Here is a 27,298-nt window from a genome sequence, read left to right on the forward strand (position 1 = left end):
ATGTTAGAAAACGAATGCAAGAAATTGTGGAAGAACCTGACGGATCAGTTCAGGACCAATTATCAGGAGGTGAAGTGCCAGAGAAATGGCAGTGGTCTTGATGATGTAGAAGCCGTAGCAGCAGCTGTGAAGTGGACCTTCGTCAAAAGCCTCCTCTTCTTAAAGGATGTTTTTGCACAAAGGGAGTGAGTTATGACATTCTAAAGTTTGCCAGTACTTAATGGCAATTATTAATGATAACTGTACATTGCAGTACCGCGAGCAACATTGAAGATGCCCAACAGTGCACCAATAGCTCAATACAGGATAGAGCTTCCACATGTAGCGACCTGCTTGGCGACGTACGTAGACACTGTTAGCACCATGTAAAATGCATTAGCAACATGCTTTTCTTTCTTTCTTTTTTTTTCAATTTCCACAGGATAGCACCACATATAATATGACACCGCCAAGTCCGCCCGTCTCCAGCACCACCATCCCCTCCTCTACGCAGCCGTCAGGCTTTGGGACACAAGAAAAGGAAGAGGGACGACAATGGAGCTATCCTGGAAAACTTCAATGCAGTGTCACGGTACGAGTTACATCTGTACATGTTATATACATGACACTATACAGATCCCCGTCCCCCTACTCCTTCCTGCTGTCTTCTCTCAATTTATTCACGTCGATATGCCGCTCATAGCAGCAGTTGCTTCGCGGCACTAACTACCAGAGAATTAAAAAAAAAAGACATTGTACATGTTATAAAATGGTGAATGGGTAATACTTTTCTTTTCTTTATGTAGCTCCCTCGTCCAAGAAGAGAGGAAACATCAGCGGTTTGGGGATTACTGTGGCTACCTGATGGAAAATGTCCCAAGTCACCTTGTCCGCGCGTGTGAATAGAAAGTTATAAAAGTGTTCACACATTTGCAAAAGGGGGATGTGTATATACCGAACCATTATTGTAAATAAAGTTTGTCGACAGATGTTCTCCATTCTTATCGGGTTGTATTTCATTATACACTGGGACCTCTTTATTGTACCACTTTATTGTGCACCTCTTTATTGTGTGTCTGGGACCACTAATAACCTTCACTAAACCAGTAATTTATGGTCCAGGTTGCAACACATTGGAACCACTGATTTACTTCATTATACACAGGTTCATTAGATAGTGGTTCTACTGCAAGATTACAAGTATTTGTGTTTCTTCCTGATGTGCATCAACAAAATCGACGATACTTTCAAACACTGTTACAAACACCAGGTAGCTACCACTGCCAAGATTCGCACCCTTCAGCAAACACAAAGTATTGTTTGAATGTTTCCCTTACATCTCCAGCTCTGTATCAGAGGATCCATGCATGTGTTGCGGTCCCGTTTTCAGAGTGTGGACAAACAATGTGCATTATTTTTCAGTGTTTCATTTAATTATACAAGGCACACAAACATAAAAAAAAATTATCAGCCAATCTTGAAGTACCAGGAACACCTTGCAGCTTCCATTGCCAAGGTACACTGCCTGTAGGAGATGCAAAGTAGCGTTTAAATGCTTCCCTCACGTCTCCAGCTCTAACAGAGAAGTTACGTGCATACGTAACACTCCTATCTTCACTGCCATGTCTGAGATTACTAGGGCCTTTTTCTCGACACCTCCCCTCGCACACGTTTCCAAGGGAGTAATCTCCATACCCTTGCGGACAGTACACGTTCCCGCGACACCCGCGCTCCTCCTTCAACAGAAAATTATGGAGAGCAACTGTTGCTTTCACAACCTTGTCCACATTTTTTGGCTTCAGCAGCATCGGTCCACGGTAAATCCGCCACCGGCTTGCCAAAATGCCGAAAGCGTTTTCTACGCACCGCCTAGAAGGAAAATAACGCAGTTTTACCATTGCTGCTGCGGTTGCTATCCCGCATAAAACTTTTGCTGCAGCTTCCACCTAATTTGTCAAACGTTGGTTGGCTGCGGTACACTATGTGCTCAGTCATACCTGGCTCTGCTGGGTCTGTCAAGACAAGGTGCCGGGAAGGGTCTCATGAAGTTCTCTTTTAGCTGGAAAGCCTCATCTCCAACTAATACGTACGGAACACGAACGTCAGAGCCAGGCAGTGTAGTTGCCTCTGGGAAGTCCATGCATCCGCTTCCAAGTCTGCGACCCATAGGAGACGACTTCCATATCCCTCCATCAGAACTGGAACCATACCCTGCTATGTCAACAGCTATGAAGCGGTATTGGCATCTACCACTGCCATCAGCACAATGGAGTTTGTTCCCTGAAAAAGTATTCAATGTTTTGTTGCATTAGAAAATAACTGTCTGTATAGGCTAAGCAGGTATTCAGTAGGCAGAATTCACACTTGATTGGGAAGGAAAGCCGAATTGAACTCCAGCATGTTAATATTTTTAGAAGCATAGGAATGACGTGTATTTATTTATTTGAACATGCCCATCAACGTTGTGTAAATATGTCCAGATGAATGACGCATCATAGTTTTAACAAAAATGTATGCTAGAGCAGGATCAGAATTTTTTATATCAGAGTTGCACCTGCATGCCAAAATTTGCACTTCGTGTGGGTGTATACACAGTCCAAAATGCACGGGACTGATAAAACTATAGAAAAGTACGTTGACACACCTTGTAGTTATAATATTTGGATCCACTGATTGATTGATTTTAAAATAAAAAAATGGAGATGGTAGTCTCGAGCCACTCGGGACTGGCTACTCCAGGACGCGTTATTAATAAAAGAAAGGGAAACTACACTAACCTCGACGCTTTGAAACGCTTTGAAAGAATAAATGAGAACATCATCCCCTAGCTTGGCACCAAAAGCGAAGTCTCAAGGCACTAAAAACAAAGAGCGTCACATTGTGTCAAAGAGGTCCGTCGAGACGAGAAATTGCACAAGGGCGCGCATGGCAGGTGTGAGTTGATTTGCTGACCAGCACCCAAGAACCTTTTCGGTGGAGTATGGCCGATTATCCAGGCGAGACAGGGACGACACAAGGGTACATCGGTGTGCACTGTGCCTCGGGCAGTCTTGGAGTATATGATCCACGTCCTCAACTACATCACACAGACCGCAGTTGGGGGACGGGACCATGCCGAGCTTAAACAAAAGTCGTCCACTGTATGGCACGTTGAGGCGAAGCCTGTAGATGAGCGACGTGATGGTTCGAGGAAGCGCTGACGGCATATAAAAACGGAGATCTGGGTCCACCTTGCGCAGGAACGACGTAGAAGGGACACTTCTGCGCCAGTGTTCACTGCACAGACGTCTCATAAGGGTACCAATTGCTTGCTTCGCGTCCGCTTGGGTGAAATACGTAGGGTGCGTCGGTACGCCACGTGCCACATGAGCCCCTCTCGCAAGTAGGTCGGCAGCCTCATTTCCAGGGACGCCACAATGACCTGGGATCCACTGCAAGGCGATGTTATGTGTCTGTGTGACAGCACATGAATACTCGCTGAGGACGTCACACACCAGTGGAGCGAGGGAGCTCGAGCCCAGGGTGCACTGCAGAGCTTGGAGGGCGGTTTTGGAGTCACTGTATATGGCCCAGTGCATCGGTGGTTGACGGGACACAATGAAGGAAAGCGCCATAAGAATGGAATGCAGCTCGGCCACAGCAGCCGACGTCGGGTGCGACAGCTTAGCGCTTCGTTCAATCGACAGTTCAGGGATTACGAATGCACAGGTAGAGCCGGTCTGTGTCGATGAGCCATCAGTAAAGATTTTAATTCTGCCTTCATCGCGATGAAGCAGACTCAGAGTGAGTTGGCGAAGGACAATTGTTGTAGCCGATTTTCTGGAAGTCAAGCCAGGGACATTGACATGCACAGGTGGTGCCTGAAGGGCCCATGGTGGGACTGCGGGTAGAACCAGTTTTTTATGCTTTGGAATGAGGCTGCGGTGAGCCAAAACAGCTTGGCAGTATCCGGATGCTGGTCGCCGAAGAATGTCGCGCACTAATGTGTGACGGTAGTGGCGAGTGGAGAGCCTCATGTAGTGCCCAAGAGATTGTGCCGTCCGCATAAAGACCAGCGAAGGCTCCTTGGCTTCGGCCATGACAGGGGCAGTTGGCGTTGATTTGTGGACACCAAGGCACTGTTGCATGCTCTTTGCAAGGACGGTTTCCATTACTTGTTCAGACGAAGGACAAAGACTATGCAACACTGGAAGATGGTACATTAACATTTGTCGTATGAGGGACCGGTGCAGACCAAGCAATGCCCTTTTAGAAAGCCCCCAGCGGGCACCACAGAGGTATCGCAGGACACTCAGTCGAGACTCAGCTCTACCTCTCAGACAAGGAACCTCCGCTCTCCAGGACAGACAGCGGTCAAGAACCACACCAAGAAACTTATGGTGTGTAACACGCCGCACGACATTCCCACCTATATGAAGCTGAAAGTTCTTCAAATGACGGCGAGTAAAAGGCAAAAAAACAGTCTTCTCATGAGAGAGGTCCATGCCTCTGTTTTCCAGGAAAGCAGCAACATCAAGGGCACACTGTAAGCGGCGCTGTAGCGCTGGCCACTGCTTGCCGGATGTCCATATGCATATATCGTCAGCATACAAGCTGATGTTGACGCCCCGTGGCAAGAGAGCTGGTAGAGCAGCCATCACGACATTGAAGAGGAGTGGGCTGAGGACCCCGCCCTGTGGGACACCTGCTGTTGTGCTGTGATGAGACGTTTCACCATCCGAAGTCATCACAAAGACAGTTCTACCACGTAGATAGTTGGCTATCCACCTGAGAGCTCGCCCAGTGACGCTCAGGGAGGAAAGCTCATGGAGTACATGGCCGTGGCTTGTAGTGTCATAGGCTCGCTTAATATCAAGGAATGCTGCCACGGTTAGTAGACCATCCGATCTAGACTGTTCTACGTGGGTTACCACATTCAAGACACAATCCATTGTACAACGAGCTCTCCTGAAACCTGCCTGCGCCGGGTGTAGGAGCGTCCGGGACTCCAGAAACCAGTCAAGGCGGTCCAATATTAGCCTTTCCATTACCTTGCCCAAGCAGCTTGTAAGGCTAATGGGACGAAATGAAGCCAGCTCCCTTGGCGACTTCCCTGGCTTCAAAACTGAGATAACTCGAGCCGCTTTCCATACGTCAGGCACGACACCAGTTCTCCAGGAGTCATTAATGAAGCACAGCAGTTTTTCGAGCGACGCATCCCCTAAGGAGGCTATGGCCTGATACGTAATCCCATCGGCCCCAGGTGAGGATCCTTTCCTAGAGTGGGAGATTGCTGACTGCAACTCGTTGATGGTAAATTCCAGGTCCATGACAGGGTCACAAGCCATGCAGCCAAAATCAACCCCCCTAAGAGCATCAACAACCGATTGCTTGTGGGCGTCAGTCGAAGAGGCGCAAGATGGCCGTGTGAGGAGACAGCAGAACTCTTCACCAGCTGTAATTTCTGAGATCTTCAGATCCACTCTTCCCTGGCTGTTGAATGTGTACATGTTTTCCATCAACGGCGCAGCAGCAGCACGGAAACTGCCAGACTTTCTCAAACTCCACTGTTGCTTGCTTCCAGTCAGCAGCAGTAGGAGACTGCAAATAAGGGGAATGAAATGTTGACCAAGTAGAAAGAATGATGTGGTTATCCACTCACAGGCAGGTAGAGCGGCTGAAGCTTCTGGCATATAGCGCCACATGTCTCTAGTTTGACATTGTGTGCTGGAGTGTGCCCTATGCGGAACCCGTGCGAGACTCTGTGCATGTCGGCACCAGTTTCAAGAAACCTGCAATAAAATATTGCATCATAAATAATAGCAACGCAGCTCACACATACTACAACTCGTAAAATACTGCTCTATGTTGCACATATGCTGTCACATTAATGAGTGACTCCTGATGAAGATCCTAAATTGACGCAGTGGATTCCTGATCTGACCTCATCATGGTTAATCGTCACAGTACGACAAATATTTGCATGCGTTGCCAGTTTTTTTTGGACTGTCGTTTCCCAGAATTTGGTCGTTTGCAGCTGTGTTTTGGGTGGGGGAAGAAACTGAGACAGGAGAAAGCATCCAGGCTCAGAATTGACCACCTCTGTAAAAGAAAAGTAGAGGAGAAAGACAATAAAGAAGGGGCGCGTCGAAGACAGAGGGCACGCACAACGCGTAAAGGGGGCGGCATTTCTCAGAACGTGCGACGTTTTCCCGTGTTCCGGGAATCGATCATATACTAATTAACGCAGCTACAGTTGCGAAGAGGAGGATTCTGTGAGCTGGCAGACACTGGGCCAAGAAAAGTGTGTTTCTTTCTTTTTTATATATATACTTTAACAGTTTAGGATGGCTGTTTGTTCCATGGTGGAGCGCGCGTTGTTTTCGAGACAGTTCGTGTTCAGAGCTCAGAGAGAGAAGTCGAGCGGTCCACGGCCCCTCGGGGACGTGGCCGGAGGGTTTTGGCGGCAATCCGTCAGGGAAGGGCCGACAGATATGGGGGGGGGGGGGGATATGTTTATTGAGAAAAAAAAAACAAGGAAAGGTTAGTCAGGCAAAGGCCGACTTGCTATTCCTTTCGTAAAGAGGAACGGAAAAGGGAAGGGGACGAAAAGATAGCAAGAAAACGAAAAAAGGAAAGAAGGCGGCAAGAAAGAAAACGAAAAAAAAACGAAAGAAAGAAAGCGAAAAAAAAGGAGAAAACGAAATAGAGGAAAGAAAACGAAAAAATAGAGAGAAAACGAAAAAAAAGAAAGAAAAGAAAAAAAAGAATGAAACAAAAAAAAGGAAAGAAACGAAAAAGAGGAAAGAGAACGAAAAAAGGAAAAAAAATGGGGACAGATATGGGGACTAAGCTATGACTTGGTACAGTTAAAATCGACGATGCACGTTCGTCCAGTTAAGGAAAAGTAAGGTCTTCTTCAGTTTCACATGTGCGTGAAGTGTCGTGCTCTGTGTGTAACAGACCTGGTATCGACTTGAGTTTCGTCGGGTCTCTCCGCCGTACCCGAACTTTTGTGAACATCGAGCTACTCCGCAAGTCCGAGGACTTCCCGCCCGGCCAGATACGAACTTTTGGTTTTGGTTGACTGTCGTTGTAAGAGTTTCCGCGAGAGTTGCCTGTGTGGCCGTTGAAAGAGTTCCCGCGAGTATTGCCTGTGTGGCCGTTGTGTGAGTTACCGCGAGTGTTGCCTGTGTGGCCGTTGTAAGAGTTTCCGCGAGTGTTGCCTGTGTGGCCGTTTTTAAGTTGGTTGGAGTAGCGCCTGTGGGGCCGTTAAGTGATAACTCGGTTATCCCCAGTGTAGGGCGTGTATTTGTTTGCTTTTCACGTATGTAACGTGTGGTGCATTTGCTCTTCGGTATTGTTTTGGAGTATCGTCTGTGTATTCAGTGTAGCACTGTATCTTCAGAGCAGAGAGTCGAATCGAACCCGAACAGAAAACCGTTATTAACCGTTATTTTTGGCTGAACCGGAACTCAACCGAACCAAAAGAGTCGACGCCACCTTGGAGCTGAACTGGAACTAAACCGGTAAAAAAATACCGGTTCGAATAACGGTTCACACGGAATTAAGTGCGGAACTTTGCATGTTGTGCATGAACATAAGAACTATTTTCCTCTTTTTTCTTCATTTATTAGCTTCGTAGACTTCCTTTTGCTTGCCGAAAAAGTCGTGCCCTGCAACAATGATCTGGATTTTCTCGAGTCACGAAGTAACAACAACAACTGTAACTGAAAACTGTTAGGACTACTAGTGTCTAAGACATACACATGAATCTACAGGGTGTGTGCAGAAAAACATGACCCGCATTTAGGCACATAGCTTGTTGTCTACCTAATTAACGAACTTCCGGTGGCGCACGATGGCGCATTTATGCGTGCGAAATCTGCAGAAAAATTGTGGAAGCCATACTCAGCTAAAAAAATAAACGGATCAACGAAAACGTCGGCCTCCGTGCATCAGAATAGGGCAACATGGTGGACGTAGGAGAGTTGTGTACCGCTAGAGGAGCTATCGGTGCATAAATCGAAACGATGTTCCACATGGATGCTCATCGGCAGTACCCCTAGCGGTGCCTACACATAACTCTCCTGAGACCGAAATGCACTACCATTCACTGTGATGACCACCCTATTCTAATGCATGGAAGCCCATGTTTTCGCGCTCTGTTTATTTTTTTACGCTCAGTATGGCTTCTAGGATTTTTTTGTAGCTTTCGCACGCATAAATACGCCATCGTACGCCACCGGATGTTCCTCGGGTAAGTAGACAACGAGTTACATGTAAAAATGCGGGCCACGTTTTTCTGCACACACCCTGTATATATCTTTTTTGTCACAACCTTTTCTGTCTCAATTATGCAGGACATAATTGTAACGATTGTAACGACTTGTAAAGATTCTCTGCTTTGCAGCGTAATGATTTTGCCGTCATTTGACTAGATCCCAAAACGAGGCGAACTTCCCGATTATATTAAGCGACCTAGGGCATCTTCCCTCACGCCATGAATACTCTGTCTGTTGATTTTATTGATTTAATTAACGCGTTAAAAGTGACTTTACCGACAAGCAGAACTGCAAACACGGACGCCAAATTCGCAAATAATTTCTTTCTGGCGCAGCTTTAAGCGAAAAGCTCACGGTGCGGTGGTCTATAGCGAAAGCGAGATGCATTGCGTGTGATACAATCCCGAATTACAAATTTTTCTTTTAACTTTAGTTAGGAAAGTAAAACAACCTTTAAAGTTGAGCATCGCCTTCAAAATATATTTCGCTCTGAGGACGCGTTCAAATTTATTCGGATGGCTGCTGTATTCTGTCACTTGAGTACCTTGAGTGTCACTTGAGCCTTCTGTGTGTGGCGTAGCCGCTCCGAAGACTGTTTTGAGATTTTGTACCGAAGAATGGTTGTAAATGTATGTAAGGAAAAAAGTTACTGTCTGTCATTTCTTGTGGTCTGTGTACACTGACATCAACGTCATCACCACGTTACCCAGGTCGCTAGTGAAAGCCAGTCACAAACGCTGACGTCTGAGATGGACCTGACTTGTTGTTATAGTTAGTCATTTTGTGGCTAACTAAAGGTCCTAATCGCATAAGTCTCGCAAATCAGTCTTTATGACTGGCATTTACTAGCGACCTGGTCCCAGAAATTGAGGTACGGTGCGCGACATAGGATTACGGGACGCGAGATCGCCGTAATTTTTCTTCAGCGTGTATGTGTAAGCGTGTCAATGTATCCTTAACATAAAGGCAACTGGAATATACTTCCTTAGGGCTACGATAAGGCCTCTAACCAGAGGGTACCGAATTCAAGGCAACAGTAACCTTAATAGAAAGGTAGCGGTGATAATTCCATAAGGCTACACACAAGCCTCTACATAAGAGTTACACTTTGTAAAAGGGACCGTACTCGAAACATCAACGTAACCGTGATATTTTAAGAGCTACTCCGTAGCTTTCATTCAAAAGAAACGAAAGGGAACACTACTAAATAGAGATAATTTCTTGGCCATTTTTTTGCCTTTACTATAAGGGTAGGAAGCTAAGAGTGTAGGCCGACAACGGCGAGCTCTTTCAAGAGCACCACCACCACCTATGTCCTGCTTCGCACACATGCTGATAAGCCATTAACACATCCGTCACTAAGGGCGTGGAGTGCTGATCCCATGTTACTATACCCAACGTGCCGTTACATCAATGGTGCTGGTACACTCGAAGAAACAAAGGTGCAATTTTCTACCATTTTGGGTAGAACTGTCTTGTTACAGATTCTCAATCCTCTTGGGGTAGAAAGTGAGGGGTAGAAACACTTCTACCCCGGAGTGTGTAGACCTCTTAGTGACGAAATTCTTCCCATGGAAGAGGGACAACACATGGTGAAGTGTTGTTCCTCTGGGGGTTTATCTTTTCTCTCCACATGGGAGACACATCTATCCCAAAGATGAGAAATATGTCTCCATCTTGAAGCTGCCATTCCCAGAAGGCAGTAGAAATGTTCTCCCTTATTGGAAGATATTTTTTTACCCGAAATGGTGAGAATCTCTACTATCATTGGTGCTGTACCTTGGTGGCATATTTCTACCCGTGTTCTACCCAGAATGAGGGAGCATGCAGACCTTGTTGGGAAGTATTTAGTCCGCCTCTCGTGAATGGCTTCTGCCCTTTTGAGAAGAACAAGACGTAACCGTATTTGTGTGTATGAGATAGAATACAGAGACAACTGTTGCAGGTCACAACATTTTATTACCACGTCACAATTGGAATCGTGCGCTTGGGCTTACCAATGCGAATGGTACATCCATATTGAAAGAGCCTGAGCACGGAGACACGAAAGAAAACACGCCACAACGCGGACGACTCCATCGTTGCATCCATCACACTGCAGAGCACTTCCACGGTCTCTAGCACTTGCATAGACTGTCCTGCACATAAATTCAACATCCATTCATCACCACAACGGTACGGGGGGATAACTTGTGAAGGTTTGGCGTTTCACACTATTGTGTCACTCTAAATACACACCAATGTCCGCTCGGTGTGTAATATCTGCCCGGGGGAACACATGGCAGGGCGTATAGGTTACCAATCCAACTGAAATGTAAATGAATAGAGCTGTTAAAATAAGCGATAAATAATAACGACGGTGCATGTTTCACTCCTCAGAAATAAGCATACAAAAAGAAGGCGGCGGCTGTCTATCCCGGCCGGGCACACAAGCCAAGCCAAAATAATAACACAGAGACTGTCCAAAAACCAAGACTCGAGCCATGAGTGCCTTCTTCCATCAAACAGTGACTCACCGTATGCATGGCCCCGTTTCTTCATTTTCGAAGCGGATACTATAATAACTTCCGGCGGGCGGTGATAAGATGCCGTGCCAAAGTCGTCATGGTCACCTGCGTGTATTACACAAAGACACTTGGTGATACTGCATTTTCATACGATGCTGAAAAAGTGTCAGGCAACATGACGATCAATCCGAACACACACTGAGCAAAGCACATATGATCATTGAATATATATACACGCTCGGGAAGGAATATCAAAATTACTCACCTGTAACGTATTACAAAATAAAAGTGATTTCCCAAACTCCGCCTTACCGTAGATGGATGCAGGTTAAACCAGGAAATGAGCAGTTTTTCGTTTAGTGCGTCATACACAGCACCTTTCGACAAATTAATTCTAATAATGGGGTCACATGTTACCACAAAACACACCATACACAGAGAGGGAAAATTTCTGGAATTATTTAAGTGCTGGAGAAAAAGCGGTTTCTTCATTTTGTTTCTGTGTGTGTGTGTGTTTTTTTGTTTGTTTTTTTCAGATGAAAAAGAACGAAATTTTCATTTTTTGTACGACATACGTGTATTAGTGAACGTCAGGGAACAAATCTTGGTGCAATATAAAGTATAAATATATATTTTATTTGTTTAGCAGGCAAATGCGAAATATCACACATATAGGTGAATGTAACCATTAGCGCTAGTTTAGGCTAGAACTATATAACGGATGGGCAAAGTACCCCAAGACTATGCTTAAAATAACGTATAAAGTACTTGCGTGAACGGTACTTGAAGTACAGTACAAAACACCACTTTGTAAATCTGCTTAAGGTGAAGTTCGAGGTACTTGTCAAGTACATTGCAACGTTTGCGTAGCGCCGGATGTAACTTTTTCGTGGTGACAGAATTTTATAAAGTGCTCATGTTTTGATTGGCTAAATGCCAATGCCTGGGTTTTTTGCAAAGCCAGTTCTGAAGCCGAGCTAGTTATGTATTTCTTACTCATTAATGTTAACTGTAGCAGATATAATTTCAATTCACAGCAGCTGAGGAAACCAGCTGTTCTAGTGGAAAGTATTTTATTTCCTGACTTATTCATCTTTCCCAGAGGCGGATCCAGGAATTTTCTGAGGGAGGGGGGGGGGGGCTGCCTTGCATAGCATGCTACTACACAGTACAGGTCAAGTGAACTACAGTCGTGCCTCGTTAATATGGACACTTTCGTCCCCGACCGAAATTGTCCATAAATCGAGTCATCCATATTATCGAATACCAAGGGAATAACAAAAACAATGCGGAAGGTTTATTGGAAAAAATCCCGAATTAGTGCTTGCTTGAAGACATGCTTCGTTGCACATTAGCAAAACGTCGGCAGCACGTAGAGCCTGCAGCCCATTGTCCTCCAAGAATTGAAGAGCCGTCTGTAGTCCCACTTCAGCTATAGCAGACGTGACCGTTCGCTCGGCGTTCCTGAAGTCGTCGCCGCCAGAGCCTGACAACTTGCCTTGACAACTGTGCAGCCTCTGTTCTCGTAAGCTGACGAGTGACTGCACTATGCTTAACTAAAGGCACAACTTCCTGCACAAGGGCCAATCGCCCGTGGACGTGTTTAGAACAGTCATGACGTCATACAGGATTTTCCAGGCTCTTCATGTCCACAAATAACCTCCTTTCCTCTTATAGTACTTGTGGACGGTTGCGAAGGAGAGGGCATAGGCAAGGAAACGTCCTACTTTCAAAAGTTCTCCCGTAGAATGTGAGGAGAGGCTTGCCCTCCATACCGAAACCGTACATAATAACGAGAAAAAAATACGTGGACTGCATATGGTTTGTACCTTGCTGGACCGTCCATTGTCCGAAAAGCGAGTTTCCATATTAACGAGACAAAAATGCATTGAAAAAGTTTGGTCCTCACAAAAATCGGCCATAATTCGAGTTGTCCATATTAACGGGGTCCATATAGGCTATTTGCAAAAGTTCCAGGGAGAAGCGCGCATGCCGGGAAATGCTGTGCAAACCGACAGCGACGGCGCATGCGCCAGTACGACGACGACGACGATCAGAGACGATAGCAAATCGAGGAGGGAGGGGAGGAGGAGTGTCGTTGGGAAGAACCCGAGAGGTCTGCCTGCCTGATTAGGCGGCATGTTCCTCGGGAAGGGAAAGGTGGTGGAGAGGAGGAGAGGAAAGGGTGAAGTGGAAGACCGAGCGGAATCCGCTCGGGGGGAGGATAGCTGCGTCCATGGGCCGACTTCAGGGGAACTGTGCCGGCATACGCCTATTACACATCTGAGGGAAACCCAGGAAAAACCCCAGACGGCACAGCCGGCCCGCGGATTCCAACCGCGGACCTCCCAGTCTCCAAGCGCACGCGTTACCGCTGCGCCACCGGAGCTGGTAAATAGCAAATCGCTGTCGTTTTGCACTGCATTTCCCGGCACGCCCTGCCAGAGCGCGCGCTGCTCCCTGGAACTTTTTCAAATGGCCTATTAACGAGGCACGACTATGTAACGACAGAAATTTGGGGAGGGGAGAAGACATCCGGACCCCTCCCCCCTCTTCTAGATGCGCCCCTGCTTGCATCTCTTGGAAAAAGGGGGACAGCAATCCATTTTCTCGTTCTGGACACGTAACTTACTTAATATTTCCCCCTTTTCTTTGTCTTTGCATTGCCAGTCGGGTACTTGAATACTTGATAAGGAAGTACTGCACAAAAGTACTTAAAGTAAAGTAAAAGTGTTCAGAAATGTACTTGAAGTAATTCTTGAGTACTTGGTACTTCACGTACTGCCCGCCACTGAGTAATGCCATTATCAGTAAAATTATCGGTAAAATTAAAAAGTCACGGTAAATTTGATTTGCTGAAACAGAAGAAGGGCTGTTTCAGACTTTCTTTTCAGTATTGTTAAGAGCACGAGCTTTCCTTGCTAATTCCTAAGCGCTGAGCGTAATTCCTTGCTTTAGCGTCGCGAGACAACAACGACCCTAAAAGCTGGACTAGCTTTATTTGCTCTATCTCCAAAGGCATACGTTGCGTTCATATATTGAACCCGTCATGCATTGAGTTTCAGTTTGATTATAGTTTGATCGTCATCCATTATATTTTGCCAGATATATTCAATGGAATATTTCGAGACCGGAAATTTTAGAAGATTGCCATGCCGACGAAAACACGGACAGAAACCGGTTATAACCCCCAAATTTTTCCGTTCTTTTTTTTTTTTCGATATCTCGCATACCTACAATGATCGAAACCCTACAACCCATTCATACTCACGTACATAATGTACTCTTTTTTTTACGGCAAGACCCATCATCGTGTCACGAGAAATGTAAAGTGTAGCCACCATACTGAGTGTGTTGGAAATCATTGCCGCGACACAAGCCAGTAAGGTTTAACGTTCGGAGCGGATTTGCAAACAAGGTGAGTCCGTCCACACTTATGGGGCTACCTGCTGCACGTGACGCAGGGTGCGACTGTGGACAATTAATAACTAATAAATGATAAGTGATAACTGGTGTTCCTTAACGCGTGCCGGAAATCTCCCACACGCGGTTCTGGAAGCAACGTTTACCTCCCCCATATTGCCACCGTCCACGGCCCGCATCGGTCTCAGCAAGCCAGCAGGCTACCGGCTGAGCTACAGCGACAGGTACGCCACTAAAAAATGCACAGACCGACAATAGGTTCTTACAACGTCCCACCATAAGTATCGGAATGGGTATGACAGGTAGTCGGTGTCGAGAGCTATGATGCTTTTGCCCTCCTTCCTTTCCATGTTTTATTAAATCATGCGAAACCAAATGTTGTTACGGAATATGACTATCTGTTTTATGCACCATAGCCTGTTCCCGTTTCTCATATTTTTCTTTACCACCACTAACACAACCATCATGATCCCCGAATCCCCGAACGTAACAAGAAAGACACTTTTCTGTGTCACTGTGTACGTAATCCCACTTTCACAAACCTTCTTAAAGCAATAAGCACGTGTATGTGCACTGGACCGAAGTGAACAACGTTTTCGGCATAGTACCGGAGGTAATTACCGATATAAGGAGGCGAAAGAAGAAAAACCGGCCACAAGGAACAAAGCGGAAGCGATGCCATCAGCACATGCGCCATTTGGGCTCTTGAACCGAAACGAGTAAAACCCCAGGAAACATTTAGGGACTGAAGAATGAAAGGGGCCTGATGTGAAACCGCACCGGTCGATCCATGCATGCTCTTCGGGACACTGCGTGCGCGAGACGTGTTTGCTTTTTATCGATGAAGTGACGTTGATATGTTACAGGCAACAGGCAAAATCGTGCATTTCGTTAAATGACTGAACGATTCCAGCATTTTATGAAATGCCAGGGTGAAGCGACCCACGCCTTTCGTGAAGTGCCTGTTCGCGTCGGGCATTTAGGAAGATGTTGGAATGTGCCAGTCGTCAGGCCGAACCAATTAGACTTGTTTTTTCGTTTCGATCGGTGCACGAAACGGAAAGGCGGGCGTTGTGTGTACACTGTACAGTATGGTTGGGTTTTATAAAAAGAGCAGCACTCAGTGTTTTGGCGGTCGTGCGCGCCTCTGAGGAAACTACGCCATCGCCGGTGTCTTAAGTGTACATGTTACAGGCAAAATGCCCAAAACAGCCGGACAGACGCGGTAACCCACCGTAACCTAACCTTTCACTAAACTAACTTAAGACATCATAAATCAGGTTAGTTAATAACATAGCTTACGTTTGGTTGGTGCGGCTGTGGCAGCTTGTACTGCCCCCAACATCCTTTTGAAACGGATGTGGGGAGGCGAGGCAAGCTCCCACAGCCGCACTAACCTAACCTAAACTAACCTATGAGATCATATGCTAGGTTAGTTTAGTATTAGTTGATGTTAGGTTGGTGAGGCTGTGACAGCTTGCATCGTCCCCCAATTTCCTTTTGAAACGAAGTTGGGAAGGCGAGGCAAGCTGCACCTGCCGCACTGACCTAACGCAACCTATCACTAAACTAACCTAAGACATCATAAACTTGGTTGGTTTAGCGATAAGTTAGGTTAGTTTGGCTCTAACAGCTTGCCTCGCCTCCGGAAATCCGTTTCTATGATGAAGCCGAGTTGCGGAATGGTGACGCCTACTAAAACAATGCCCAAACCGGCAATCGATCGGTGGTGTGACACGAAGTGTCATTTCGTGTCCGCATCTCGTTGTTCAACGGGCAATTAAATGCGTGACGTCTTTAACATTTTCTTGAGTTGAGAGAACATACAGTACGAGAAGAAATGACAGACTGGCATGTCATGTTCATCAAGTAAAAGCGCATGCACACACACGGTGTGATGATGAGATGGGCGATTCTACGACAGCTATGACGAGTAAAGTATTTTGTATTTCATTCCAAATCATGCACATCGTAATTAGTCTATATGGTCACTCTCGTGCTTTATTACAGCTGTCACCTGATGTTTTCTTTTTCTTTTCTTTTTTTGCGCACATTACTCGTTGGAAAAGAAGTCCATATGATCCGTTCCTTTGCGTTCCGACTTGCACGTTGGGGGTGCCAATTTGTCCATGTTCTTCTTCTTTTTACTCACTCACTCTTTGCATTCCGTTCCTTGTACAAATAGCATTCCCGAAATATTTTGCAAGGTGCCCGCCGCGAACGGGCATTTCATAAAATGCCTGGAATCGTTCAGCCATTTAACGAAATGCCTGGTTTTGCCTGCCGCCTCTAACAGATACACAAATTAGGCGTTTCAAAATAACCCCGATATAATTTTTCGTTTCTCTTCTTTTTGCTGAAAACCTATTCTCAAACTCATGTTCCTTCCTACATATTTCCTCGCACAAACACACACACGGGACACGACACGGGTCGAGGCAGCGGCATCAGACGACCATGGGTGTACCCTGTTACCCACTCTTAATAATAAAACTTTTGAAATCCACGCTAAGAAATCCACTCTTCAAAATGCATCCCTTTGAAATTCACGCTGTCAAAATAGATAAATCACAATGAGTTTATGCAGTCCAGTGTTAAGCATGGTTTCACATGAGAAAATCAGTGTTTAAGAGGGTCACACTCCAGAATAACGAGTCTTTATGCAATTCTGTGTCGTATTCAGGATGTATCTCAATTATTCATTAATTTAATTAACTTATAGGTGTAAATAATGCGTATGAATACTAGGAAAACAACGCTTCAGCGGTTCGGCCGTCAGGCTACCATTGGGAACGAGGCTATCTGAGAAAATGGAGTAACGACGGAGCCGTATGGTTCGTACGGTGTTGCGAATGTGCTGCATAAAAAAGGATAATCACTGCAAGCCCTAGTAAAGCATATGCTTCTTCAGCCGATTTCGTCAGGTATTTTTCAGACGTGTAACGACTTGGTGCGCTAACACGCGTGCAACTCATGAAGGAATTCATGGGTGAAGTCACATTGATGCAGTCGTAGTGGTCGTAGCTGTTCTAGACAGGAAATGAGGTAGTGAAAAATGTCCAGGATGAGCAACATATAAAACGTACCGCAAAACTCCTGTGTCAACCATTTGTCACGACGTTAATCACGTAAACATCATGTGAACGTCTCTTCTTTTCCTGGGCCTCAGCCTACGAAGAACCGCTAATGTTATGTTTGATAAGTGCCGCGAAAAGTGATTCAGCAAGGTAAAACTGTGTCCGTAGGAGGGACGTGTTTAATTACATCACAGTGAAAGATAGCAAAGGACTGTCACTGGTCATGTAGAAAGCAGATCTCGTTGACCAGCGGATCAGTGGATTGTACAAATTGTCTTCCTGTCAATGGACAACTGACATTTTTCTCCCGTCTATACTGAGAAATGTTGACCCAGAGCTTGGTTTCTGGATGCCGCAAAACACTTCTCGCCGAGATGGTGCACTGTGACTCATGGACTGTGATTCAATGGGGCATTTACAGCTCAGTGGCATTACCACCTGAGGCAAGTTGACCGCCTCAGGTGCTGTCACTGCAGTGCTCTAGAAGACCTAGAGCATATTCTTCGTCATTGCCCACACTACCGAGCTTTCCAAACTGCCATTTTCGGATCTCTCAATAATCTGGACTCCTGCCCCTCTCTCTAAAATTGCTTGGCCCATGGCTAAATCGAGCCCACGAATGCCTGCCCTCAAAGCTCTTTTGACAATTTTGGACTCCATGAGCCATTATTTCCTTCCTCACACCACCAGCAGCTATGGGGTAGAGTGTTGCCCGTGGCGATGAAACTACCTGTCCATCTCAAAATAAAGTTGATGTTGGAACGAATAACTCCATTTCTCATAACTTTCTTGAACAGCATCTGCAACTTGTGCGAGGTGGTTTAAACCACTCTTCTAACTATGTGTTCTATGTAACCTAGGAATGCTGGTATGTGGGTGATGTGGCTAGTTTGCCACAGTACCAGAAATAGGAACACAAATGGCTGATAAATCACATTACACAATCATGTCACAATTACACACATGTCACAATTACAGAATCAGGGCGAAGAGGATGAGCACCTCGAATGATCACAATTTTTAGTGGAAGGCAGAGGAAGATAGAGTAGAGTACCTTCAAATTGTGTACTACTTTTTCTGAATTAGTTGTAATTATGCTGCAGCTACATAGGCAGTAGTTAAAATGCTACTCACAATTGCCAAAAATTCATGCTAGCACTCAATTCTTTTTAAAACCTTTGGTTGGTGATGTGATGAATGTTTCGGTGACTTCCGTAGGCCCGGTTTCACCAACTCTGGTCAACTGAACCAAGATCGAGGGTTGCCAATTCTTGAACTTAACACACACTTCTTTTTTACATCGGTGATGTGGTGAATGTTTCAGTAATAATAACTCCTTTAGTGAAGCAGAGAGTTTAATGACCGTTCATCTTAGTTCAGATGCTTAGTTCAGTGCTGTGCAATGGTTTTTCAAGGGATTAAAACTACAAAAAAGGTTAATAATAAAAAAAATTCTTGGCATAACTATTTATACCTACTTACATACATGTCCCGGACGGCCGGTAAGAAACTCAACAGAATATAAATGTCATCCTGACGTTGGTAGACAGATTGAAACCGAAACGAATCGGAAGGGGAGAGCTGGGTTCCTCGAATGGGCACTTGTTCGCTGCCTCCGCTTGAAAGAAAAGTAGGACCGAAAGTCGCGTGCCCTTTCAGAGACCACTGTAATCCCCTCAACACCGTGCCTTTTAGGCGCGACCTTGTCTGTCGCTAGATTTGAGCGTAGCTCAACTCCACCAAATTGGTGGCCCTGTTGAACAGTATAATGTCATTTGTTTACAAACCGGAAGAGATCTATTGATGCAGCAGGATATAAAGTCCACATACTTCTGTGCAGTTCTATCCATTTTCTTAAGCTCTCTTTGTTTCCTGTGCTACTTCTGCAGCTGTCTTCGGGAGATTCAACCCGCAATTTGGGAAACAGTACTTATTTTGCGCCCATTCACCATACCCAAGCCAGAATATGACAATACGTGTTGCCTGTTTGTTCAGCGTTTTACAAACTTATTTATAGATACTGCAGCCATTACCATGGCTATGGCAGGAACAAGCAGTCTGCAAAGGTTTGTTCAAAGTATGTTTCCTAGCTGTTTCCACCACCAATAGCATTCTGTTTGGCAATTCTAGAAAGCAAAAAGCTGTATTTAAAAACGTTGACACCTGAACCCAGGGCACAATATCCAAGATGATCTGCACAGCCTAGTGAAGAGGATCCTGGGAGGACAAAGTATGAATCCTCTATGCTGATCCTTAGCATACTGTTTAGTGATAAACCTAACAGCCTTCAACTGAACCATTTCCAAACAGTTTCCAAGGCACTTTGTACAAGGGTTTTGTATGCCAGCAGCGTAGCGTCTGCGAAAGGCAGTTTTCGTGTGCACTTCAAGAAGACAATTTTTTTAAGAGCCTTAGAAGACACGTAACTAATGTGTGATTTCCACTAAAGATCGGAAGAGAGGTGCACACCTAAATACCAGAAACCCTAAACTCAATTAATAGTAGGACCAAAATTACAAGGGAATATATTGAGGTTTGTCTTGTTCACAAAAGAAATCATTGCACACTCTGCAAACTTCATCTGTAGTTGCCATGGCCTACATCAATCATAAACACTGCAAACGACTCATTGAGCATAGTCGGTCCGCGGTACGGAAAGTGAAACGCATCATTGCCCATTGTGAACATGGTCATGCAACAGTGCTTGCGGCTTTGCATTTCTCACTAGTTTATTTTATCGCTTTGTTATGAGATGACTAATGCTTTGCCAATTCAACACGAACATAATTATACTTTAGAACAACTTGTTTGCAAAGCATATGTACTCGTATGCACTTCCTTTAATCGCTCCAGGAGTCTTTCTCTCCCGTAACATATTTCAGCAGATGCAGCATGTCATATAGGTAACACAATTTTGGCACAGTATTTGCTTGATATATCCAACAAGCAGAGGTATCGAATCTTTGTGCCAAAATTATGTGCCATGTGCCCATGTAAAGACGAGTCGCTTAGATGGAATAGGTATAGCACGTTGATGCTGTATACAAGAAGTTACAATGTTTGACAACGTATATGTCATGGGTTAAATAGAGAAGCCTATCATACACATCAGAAGAATGCCAACACTTCAGCGCTTTACATTTACCTGTTATTCCAACGTTTCCTCTCCCTTCTATTGGAATTATGTATTTCAGCCTCATTTTTGTATTATTGATTAATTGTATTGTATTATTAATTAATTCATTAATTGTATATGTATTAATTTGGTCATCCTTTCACATGTCTTGTGATAGACAGGTTAGCAATGTAAGCAGTGTTTATGTGCCTCTCACAACCTGAATTTTTATGTCTGAGGCTCATTTTGTGACAAGAGGGCAAGGGTGCCGGCAACACACGTTCACCAAAATACAGAACGAGAGACGTACACACATAAAAAAAATTACAGCATAACACAGTCCCAATCATTTTGTCGTGTCCGTTTTTCTGTGTCGTCTGTTCTACATTTGTTTTTTTGTTTTTCGTGTGTAGTTTCTGGATTTTTAGCCCAAGAGCAGTTGCTGTAGAGGATGCTGAGAACGTGTGAAGCCCACATTTTCTCATTCTCACATTATGCGGTAGGCACTGTGAAATACAACTCAAAAGGAACTTAATGAGAGAGAACTTGTCACCGAGATTAGTGTGCGAACATCGCAAAAGGAAAAATTCTATACCATAATAGATTCCCATCCTATTTAATGGTTCATGAAAGTTGATAAAAGTTATTCAAATAATATTAAAGAAGTAAGCGTGCAGATTACCAGTCAAACAGTGAAGCTGGCTGCAATACATTACAATGTGTTACATGTAACAATATTAGTATTCCTCAGTGTTTCCAAAACTGACGCATGAACCTTAGGGAGGCCGCAATAGTCAAAGCAGAGGTTACCCCACTTGGCGAAAAGAGAAAGCAGATGAAGTGAAAGCAATATGCGACAAAACCAAGGAAACTATCTCGCTACAACTGCAATATATTGAAGTTGTTTTACAAAAATATATAGGTTCAGTTGAGCACACAAACACTCGGGAACCGAGCTAACGTGCTTTCCGTCTCCCCCAGGTCCGTCGCATCATTTCTCACTGTACAATTGACGAGACCCCCGAACCTACAGCATACGTCACTTGCGCACAGAAGTCTAACATTTATATTATTGTATATGTGTCAGGGCACACACACGCACACATGCACAGACGAAGAAAGATATCAGCTGTCGCACACGCAGCCATCCCGAAAGCTATGTCCATCTTCGTTGATGCACCCACGAATCCACAGTAAGACTGCCGAAGCTCTCCCACTCGTATTAAGAACCTGTACCCTGAACTGTAAACAGTTCGGTGAATACTCCAGAAAACGAGAACAGCTGATTGCTGATTTCATGTGCGCGGCCATGCGAGCCGAGAAGGACAGTTCAACAGAGGAGCAATTTTAGGTGAACGCGAAGGTGGCGCTTGTGTTGGGCGCACCAATTTGCACTTCAAACGACGTAAAACACCAATAAGTGAGCAGCGAGGATGATTGCTTGCTCATTTGTCATTATTTGGGCCCGTAATCCACATCAGTGTTCGGCAAGGCTGCTAAATGCCGATGACGTATTTGCAATATGGTTTTCGTCCCGTTGCGGTTTCAGCGAATATACCTTTTTTACTGCTTCCGTCCTCTCTTTTCTTTTTTTCTTTATCGTTTTTTACTGTTGTCGGTTCGTTCCGGAGCCCTCGCTTCGAAAACTGCTCCCGTTTAGTTTCGGTATCGTCGGAAATTGGGGCAATCAGGGCTTCGGAATGTCGGGGCAGGGGGGACCCACCCCTCCTCGAGTTTTCATGGTGGCTGGCTCTGTCCCCCCCCCCCCCCCTCGCTCTGAGGATCCCGCCACACCATCTTTCGTCCGAAAGTCTCATCCGAGACAGATTTCATTTCAGCTCTTTTACCACAGAATGAAATTTTAAACCGGTTTAAAAGGTAGTACGTAGAAGACGAGTAAAAAAGGAAATTCACCCGAATGGATACTATCTACGTGATACTGTATGTGCATAACCTACTACGCGGAGAGCAGTGACATGCCATGGAGCTGCCTTGTTCATATTGTACAAGAAAACGCAGATTTGCTCTCCAGCAAAGGACACTGCCTTGTTTTTGCTCAACGCAGGCAAGCCTTCAGTGCAAGCTCTTATCCTGCAGCGAGGAGTTCGCTGGTACGTTTGATGACTCGTGAAGCTTATTTGGCTGTTTTTGCCACAATCATAGCTAGAATAATCGACAGAGCGTATAGTTCAGCAATAAACACTATTTGTCGAACTTTTGACGATAATGTGAATTTTTAAAAAATGAGGAAACACGCCACCGCTCGCTCACTTCTATAAATTTGTCTTACCGCCCTTAGTGAAACCGTCAACAAGCATTTCAGTTTCTGCTGCTCTAGTGCGAGTTTTTTCGCCTCAAGGTCATCAAGAACGTTTTCTCGACACGACACCCTAGCGGCGTGCGTAAGCGGGCTCGTTCACTTGTTCGGGGGGGAGTGCGCCGGTAGCCACACTAATCCAGACCACTTCGCGAGCCCGTTCAAGCGATGCCGAAACTATCTTGGTATGTCGCAACAAGCACAGTCGCTCAACCCTCTGAACGAGTGATCTAGTCCGCTTCCGCCCGCCGCAAGGGTGTGGCGCCGAGAAGAAAATGCCCCGTATGGACAACACTCCGTAAACTTTTGTCCAGCACTCTACGTACCGGACAAAAATTTACGGGACACTCTCCGGCACATTCATTCCTCAGAGTGACACGCCAGCTGTGAATGGGATCGTACGGACTTGCAGACCTACGTAACCCAGTCACCTATTTGTAAGTCCGCATGGTACCGTTGGCTGCAAGCGTGTCACTCTGAGGAAGGAATGCACTGGAGCATGTTCCATAAGCTTTTGTTCAGCACTGTACATCGGAAGAACTGAACGAAACGAAGAACTAACGAAGAACGAAAACGATAGGATAAAGGAAGTTATCAAATTCAATCTTGGCAATGGTGATATCACCTGCTTTAAGGGCAAGACACATGTACGACAAAACACGCGACACGACATGCGACGTGTCGTACCATACGCGCGTTGCGACATGTCGTATCTCCCACCCTGGGACACACGAGATACGACACCCTCACGACGTGCCGCAGTCGACCGTCGTGTCGTTGAAACAGCGTGGCCAGAGTAGGCGACTGGAATGCTTGGTTGCGTTTCATTTCACGAAACAAAATGTGCCCACAGAATAAAACTCATTATTCTAAAACACTTTTTTTAGTGTTTCATAGGCCTTCCATGATACCCATCCGAAAACTGAACCCGCGCCGAACCATTTATCGCGTTTGTCTACAGTTAGGCGCACTGCGGGGGCTTGTGTTGGGAACCCTGTCTGTTGTGCAGCCGCTCACGCTCGCTACAGATCGTTCGTATCAGGGCTTCATTCCTGTGATTTTCGCCCGTGTTACAATGTATCACATCAGCCATCGCACGAAACTTTTGCTGCTCAAGAAGAAAGTGCTGTTGCTGAAAGGGCAGCGCAAGAAAAAAAAAGCGAACTTGGTGGGTGAGGCCTCCCTGGAGGAACAGGCATAACGAGAGCGAGTTCTACAGGGTGTCCCAGAAAACGTGTCATTGAATTATAATAAAAAAACTACGCCACCTAGAATAATGCGGTCAACGGCATTTGTTCTTACTAGGTTTTTGCCAACTCCTGACGTGAACGTCATGTATCGAAAGTTTAATTATGTAAATATTTGCGAACTGAACTCAGAAATTTGCCAAATAAAGGTCACTTTTTTACCCCACCAATATGAAGAGCGTACCGAATTCACTCATGTTCATGATAATTGACAGTGATATTCGCGAGCTATCCCATCGGGAAAAATAGCCGAACATCATGCTTTTCGTAGCACCGAACCATAACGCGCGACGACTTTTTGAGAGCAATCGCTCGCAGTCCGACGGAAAGGAGGTTCCAAACCCAGCCCACAGAGTGATAGTAGAAAAAGTGACAGTTCCTGAAATTGGGAGAGGGAAAGTGCGATCCCACCGAAAGTTGGACGCGATAAGCCATACCTGTGTTATCACTTTTGCGTTGCAGGTGTGGGCTGGGTTTCCAACCTCCTTTCATCGGATGACAAGGATTGCGCTGAAAGATTTGTCGCGCGCTAGCTCCGTAGAGCATGATGTTTGGCTATTTTTCTCTGATGGGATAGCCCCTGAATATTCCTGTCAATTATCATTATTTGAATAAATCAGACACGCTCTTCACATTGGTGGGGTAAAAAAGTGACCTTTACTTGGCAAATTTCCGACTTCAGTGCGAAAAAATTTACATCATTGAACGTACGTTACACGACCTTCACATCAGGAGGTGGCAAAAACCTAGTAAGAACAAATGCGGTTCACCGCATGATTCTAGGTGGTGTAGTTTTTTTTATTATAATTCAATGACACGTTTTCTGGGACACCCTGTATACTTCGGTAAGCGGAATGATTGGATGGTACTGACTATCTCACCAGATGAACGTTCCTGAATGATTTGCATATGCAGCTGATGTGACAAGGTGACCTGGAGTACTTCAAAAAGTACTACAGGATGACACCTGAGCTGCAGTTCGACATCCTTGTCGGCCTAATCAGAGCTGACCTGCAAAGGGAGCATTTGTGCAGGGAGCCGCTTTGTCCTGCACAACGATTGGCCATGACACTGAGGTACAAAAGTCTAGCAATTTTCACAGTTTCAGTGACACGTGAACGATTTCGCCTTCTACTTGTGGTCTACTGTAAAACTACTGTGGTGTACTGGTCAAACTGTAACGATTGTTAGTCAAGCAAATACGAGCATTTCAGGACATTGTAATTATATTTAATTGCAGTTAACCTTAACCGCATTAATGTAATTGAATTTGTATTTGTGTAATGGTGGCCAATTCAGGGCTGTGCTTTGAAAGGCTAGTGGTATATGATTTTGCAGGTACCTGTCGTCTGGTGACCTCGTTAAGGAGATTGCCCTTGCTTTCCGAGTGGGCATCTCCACAGCAAGTGAGTCCATCCGTGAAACGTGCAGGGCCTTGTGGACGAGATTGCAGCCATTATACATGAAGGTGCGACAGTTGCTCTGTATTATTTTTCTATGCAAATTGCAATAAGTATTTCTATGAAAACTATAGGGCTGCTGAACATCTTTTAATCTCCTGTGTCCCTTGCATGTAACACCTGTTCTAACCAGGCTGCACCTTGGCCTACCATTAAATTCTGCACCTGACAACACTACAGAAAGCATAGACCGTTCAACACACTATAACCAAATCCGTAACTGTAACTTCTTTTTAGAAACCTGGCACTGCAGACTGGCAGAAAATAACGGAGAGCTTTCAGCGAAACTGGCAGTTTCCCAATTGTTTGGGAGCTGTCGACGGGAAACATGTCCGAATCCGTGCTCCACCAAATTCTGGGAGCATGTATCATCACTACAAGGTATGCATACTTCTGATGTCAATAAATCATCAATGTCTGTGTGCAGGTGATGCAGGAATAACCGCAGTGCCCTGCTCAGGTTCGCTCCACAAGCATCAGTATTTCCAATTCATTTCATTCCATTTCATCATATTTCCAATTCATTTCCATTTCAGGACAATTTCTCAATCGTTCTACTGGCTGTAGCCGACGGAGACTACAAGTTTGTGGTAGTTGATGTCGGTGCCTATGGGAAGCAGAGTGACGGTGGCATCCTGAGGCAGTCTCAGTTTGGACAGAAGCTGGACGCTGGAACACTGCAGTTACCAGGACCTTAACAGCTACCTGGCACTAGCTGCACAGCCCCATGTGTGTTTCTGGGAGATGAGGCATTCCAATTACGGCCAAACTTCTTGAGACCATTCCCTGGTCAAGGGCTGGACAGTGAGAAGAGGATATTCAACTTCAGGTTGAGCAGAGCCAGGTAGCATTATTTTATTGTTTCGCATAATTATCATCACATTTCAAATTCAACGAAAGTCGTGAGTAATGACACCCAGCATTACTCGGTCAAAATGTATTCATTACAGTTTCTAGAGAGTCTATCTGAACTGAACCAGACCGAAACTATTGGCGTCATCTATGAGCTGAACTTGAGCTGAAACATTAAAAGTCATCAGTAAATTTTTGGTAACCGGTTCAGTTCCAGTAAAAAACACTTCGTTTGGTCAGATGCCATGACGATGCATTTGATAAACCCCTGGGAAGACAGTGTAGCCGTATCGGGGACCAAAGAGGCCAGAAAAGAAACGCCGCCGATTACGACCGCGTCGAGACAGCTACTGCGGTTTTCGTCGGGATGCAAGTGCGGGTTAAAATGGAAAGTCTGACGATGGAATACAGGTAGGAAACTCAGTTAGTTCATTTCTTGTTTCTGCTTGCTTTGTTGGGTATGTCATAGTTACTTACGCCTATTTTATCCAGCTACCACAACATGCTGGTAGATGATTCCGTGCGATCAGTGGCGTTTTCGTCGCATTCCTGCGAGCGCGTATATGATGTACATGCTGTTTGGTGCCCTTTTCGATGTTTCATACTATTTGGTACAACTGATGACATGTCATACTTGAATTTCCAGCTTCACCTATGAAAACTACAGCCACACTGCACGGTTTCGCACTGCTACAAAACGACTACTTCAGAAACAGTGATGTCATGATTGGTGAGCATAACCACAGCTGAAATGTAAATCTGTGTGCTGATATGATGTGTGGAACTCTGCATCTGACTGATCTGCTTCAGGATGATGAGGGGATATGGAAATGGAGTGTGTACATCCTCTTCGCTGGAATATGTGTTGCAGTTAGTATATCACTGCTTGTTCTGAACTCTTGTGAACCAAGCATGTGCTTAAAACATGTAATAGTTTGTAAAGGCATTATTAAGTGGTAAAAAATAAAAGAGCAACAATTTTGAAGTCACTAAAATGATAAATATGGATGAGCATTTACTAAGCTGGAAATCAGTGCCAGTGCTGGCAATGCTGCAT

General features: G+C 45.1%; 1 protein-coding gene across 1 annotated transcript; it reads left to right on the top strand.

Annotated features, from left to right (window-relative positions):
* Positions 1 to 26,087, top strand: LOC135377272 (uncharacterized). Its single transcript, XM_064609591.1, has 4 exons — positions 1 to 185; positions 25,268 to 25,397; positions 25,627 to 25,770; positions 25,926 to 26,087. The coding sequence occupies exons 1-4, from the start codon at positions 1 to 3 to the stop codon at positions 26,085 to 26,087; spliced, it is 621 nt and encodes a 206-aa protein (XP_064465661.1).
* The last annotated feature ends 1,211 nt before the right edge of the window (positions 26,088 to 27,298 follow it).

This window comes from Ornithodoros turicata, chromosome 1, assembly GCF_037126465.1.
Source record: "Ornithodoros turicata isolate Travis chromosome 1, ASM3712646v1, whole genome shotgun sequence".
Taxonomy (NCBI): domain Eukaryota; kingdom Metazoa; phylum Arthropoda; class Arachnida; order Ixodida; family Argasidae; genus Ornithodoros; species Ornithodoros turicata.

What these genes read in the sequence shown, in the direction of transcription:
- LOC135377272 (XM_064609591.1), top strand. Translation starts at nt 1, where the DNA reads ATGTTAGAAAACGAATGCAAGAAATTGTGGAAGAACCTGACGGATCAG. An exon ending in TGCAGCCATTATACATGAAG is followed by an intron (nt 25,398 to 25,626) that starts GTGCGACAGTTG and finishes ACTTCTTTTTAG; the next exon opens with AAACCTGGCACTGCAGACTG. An exon ending in GCATGTATCATCACTACAAG is followed by an intron (nt 25,771 to 25,925) that starts GTATGCATACTT and finishes TTTCCATTTCAG; the next exon opens with GACAATTTCTCAATCGTTCT.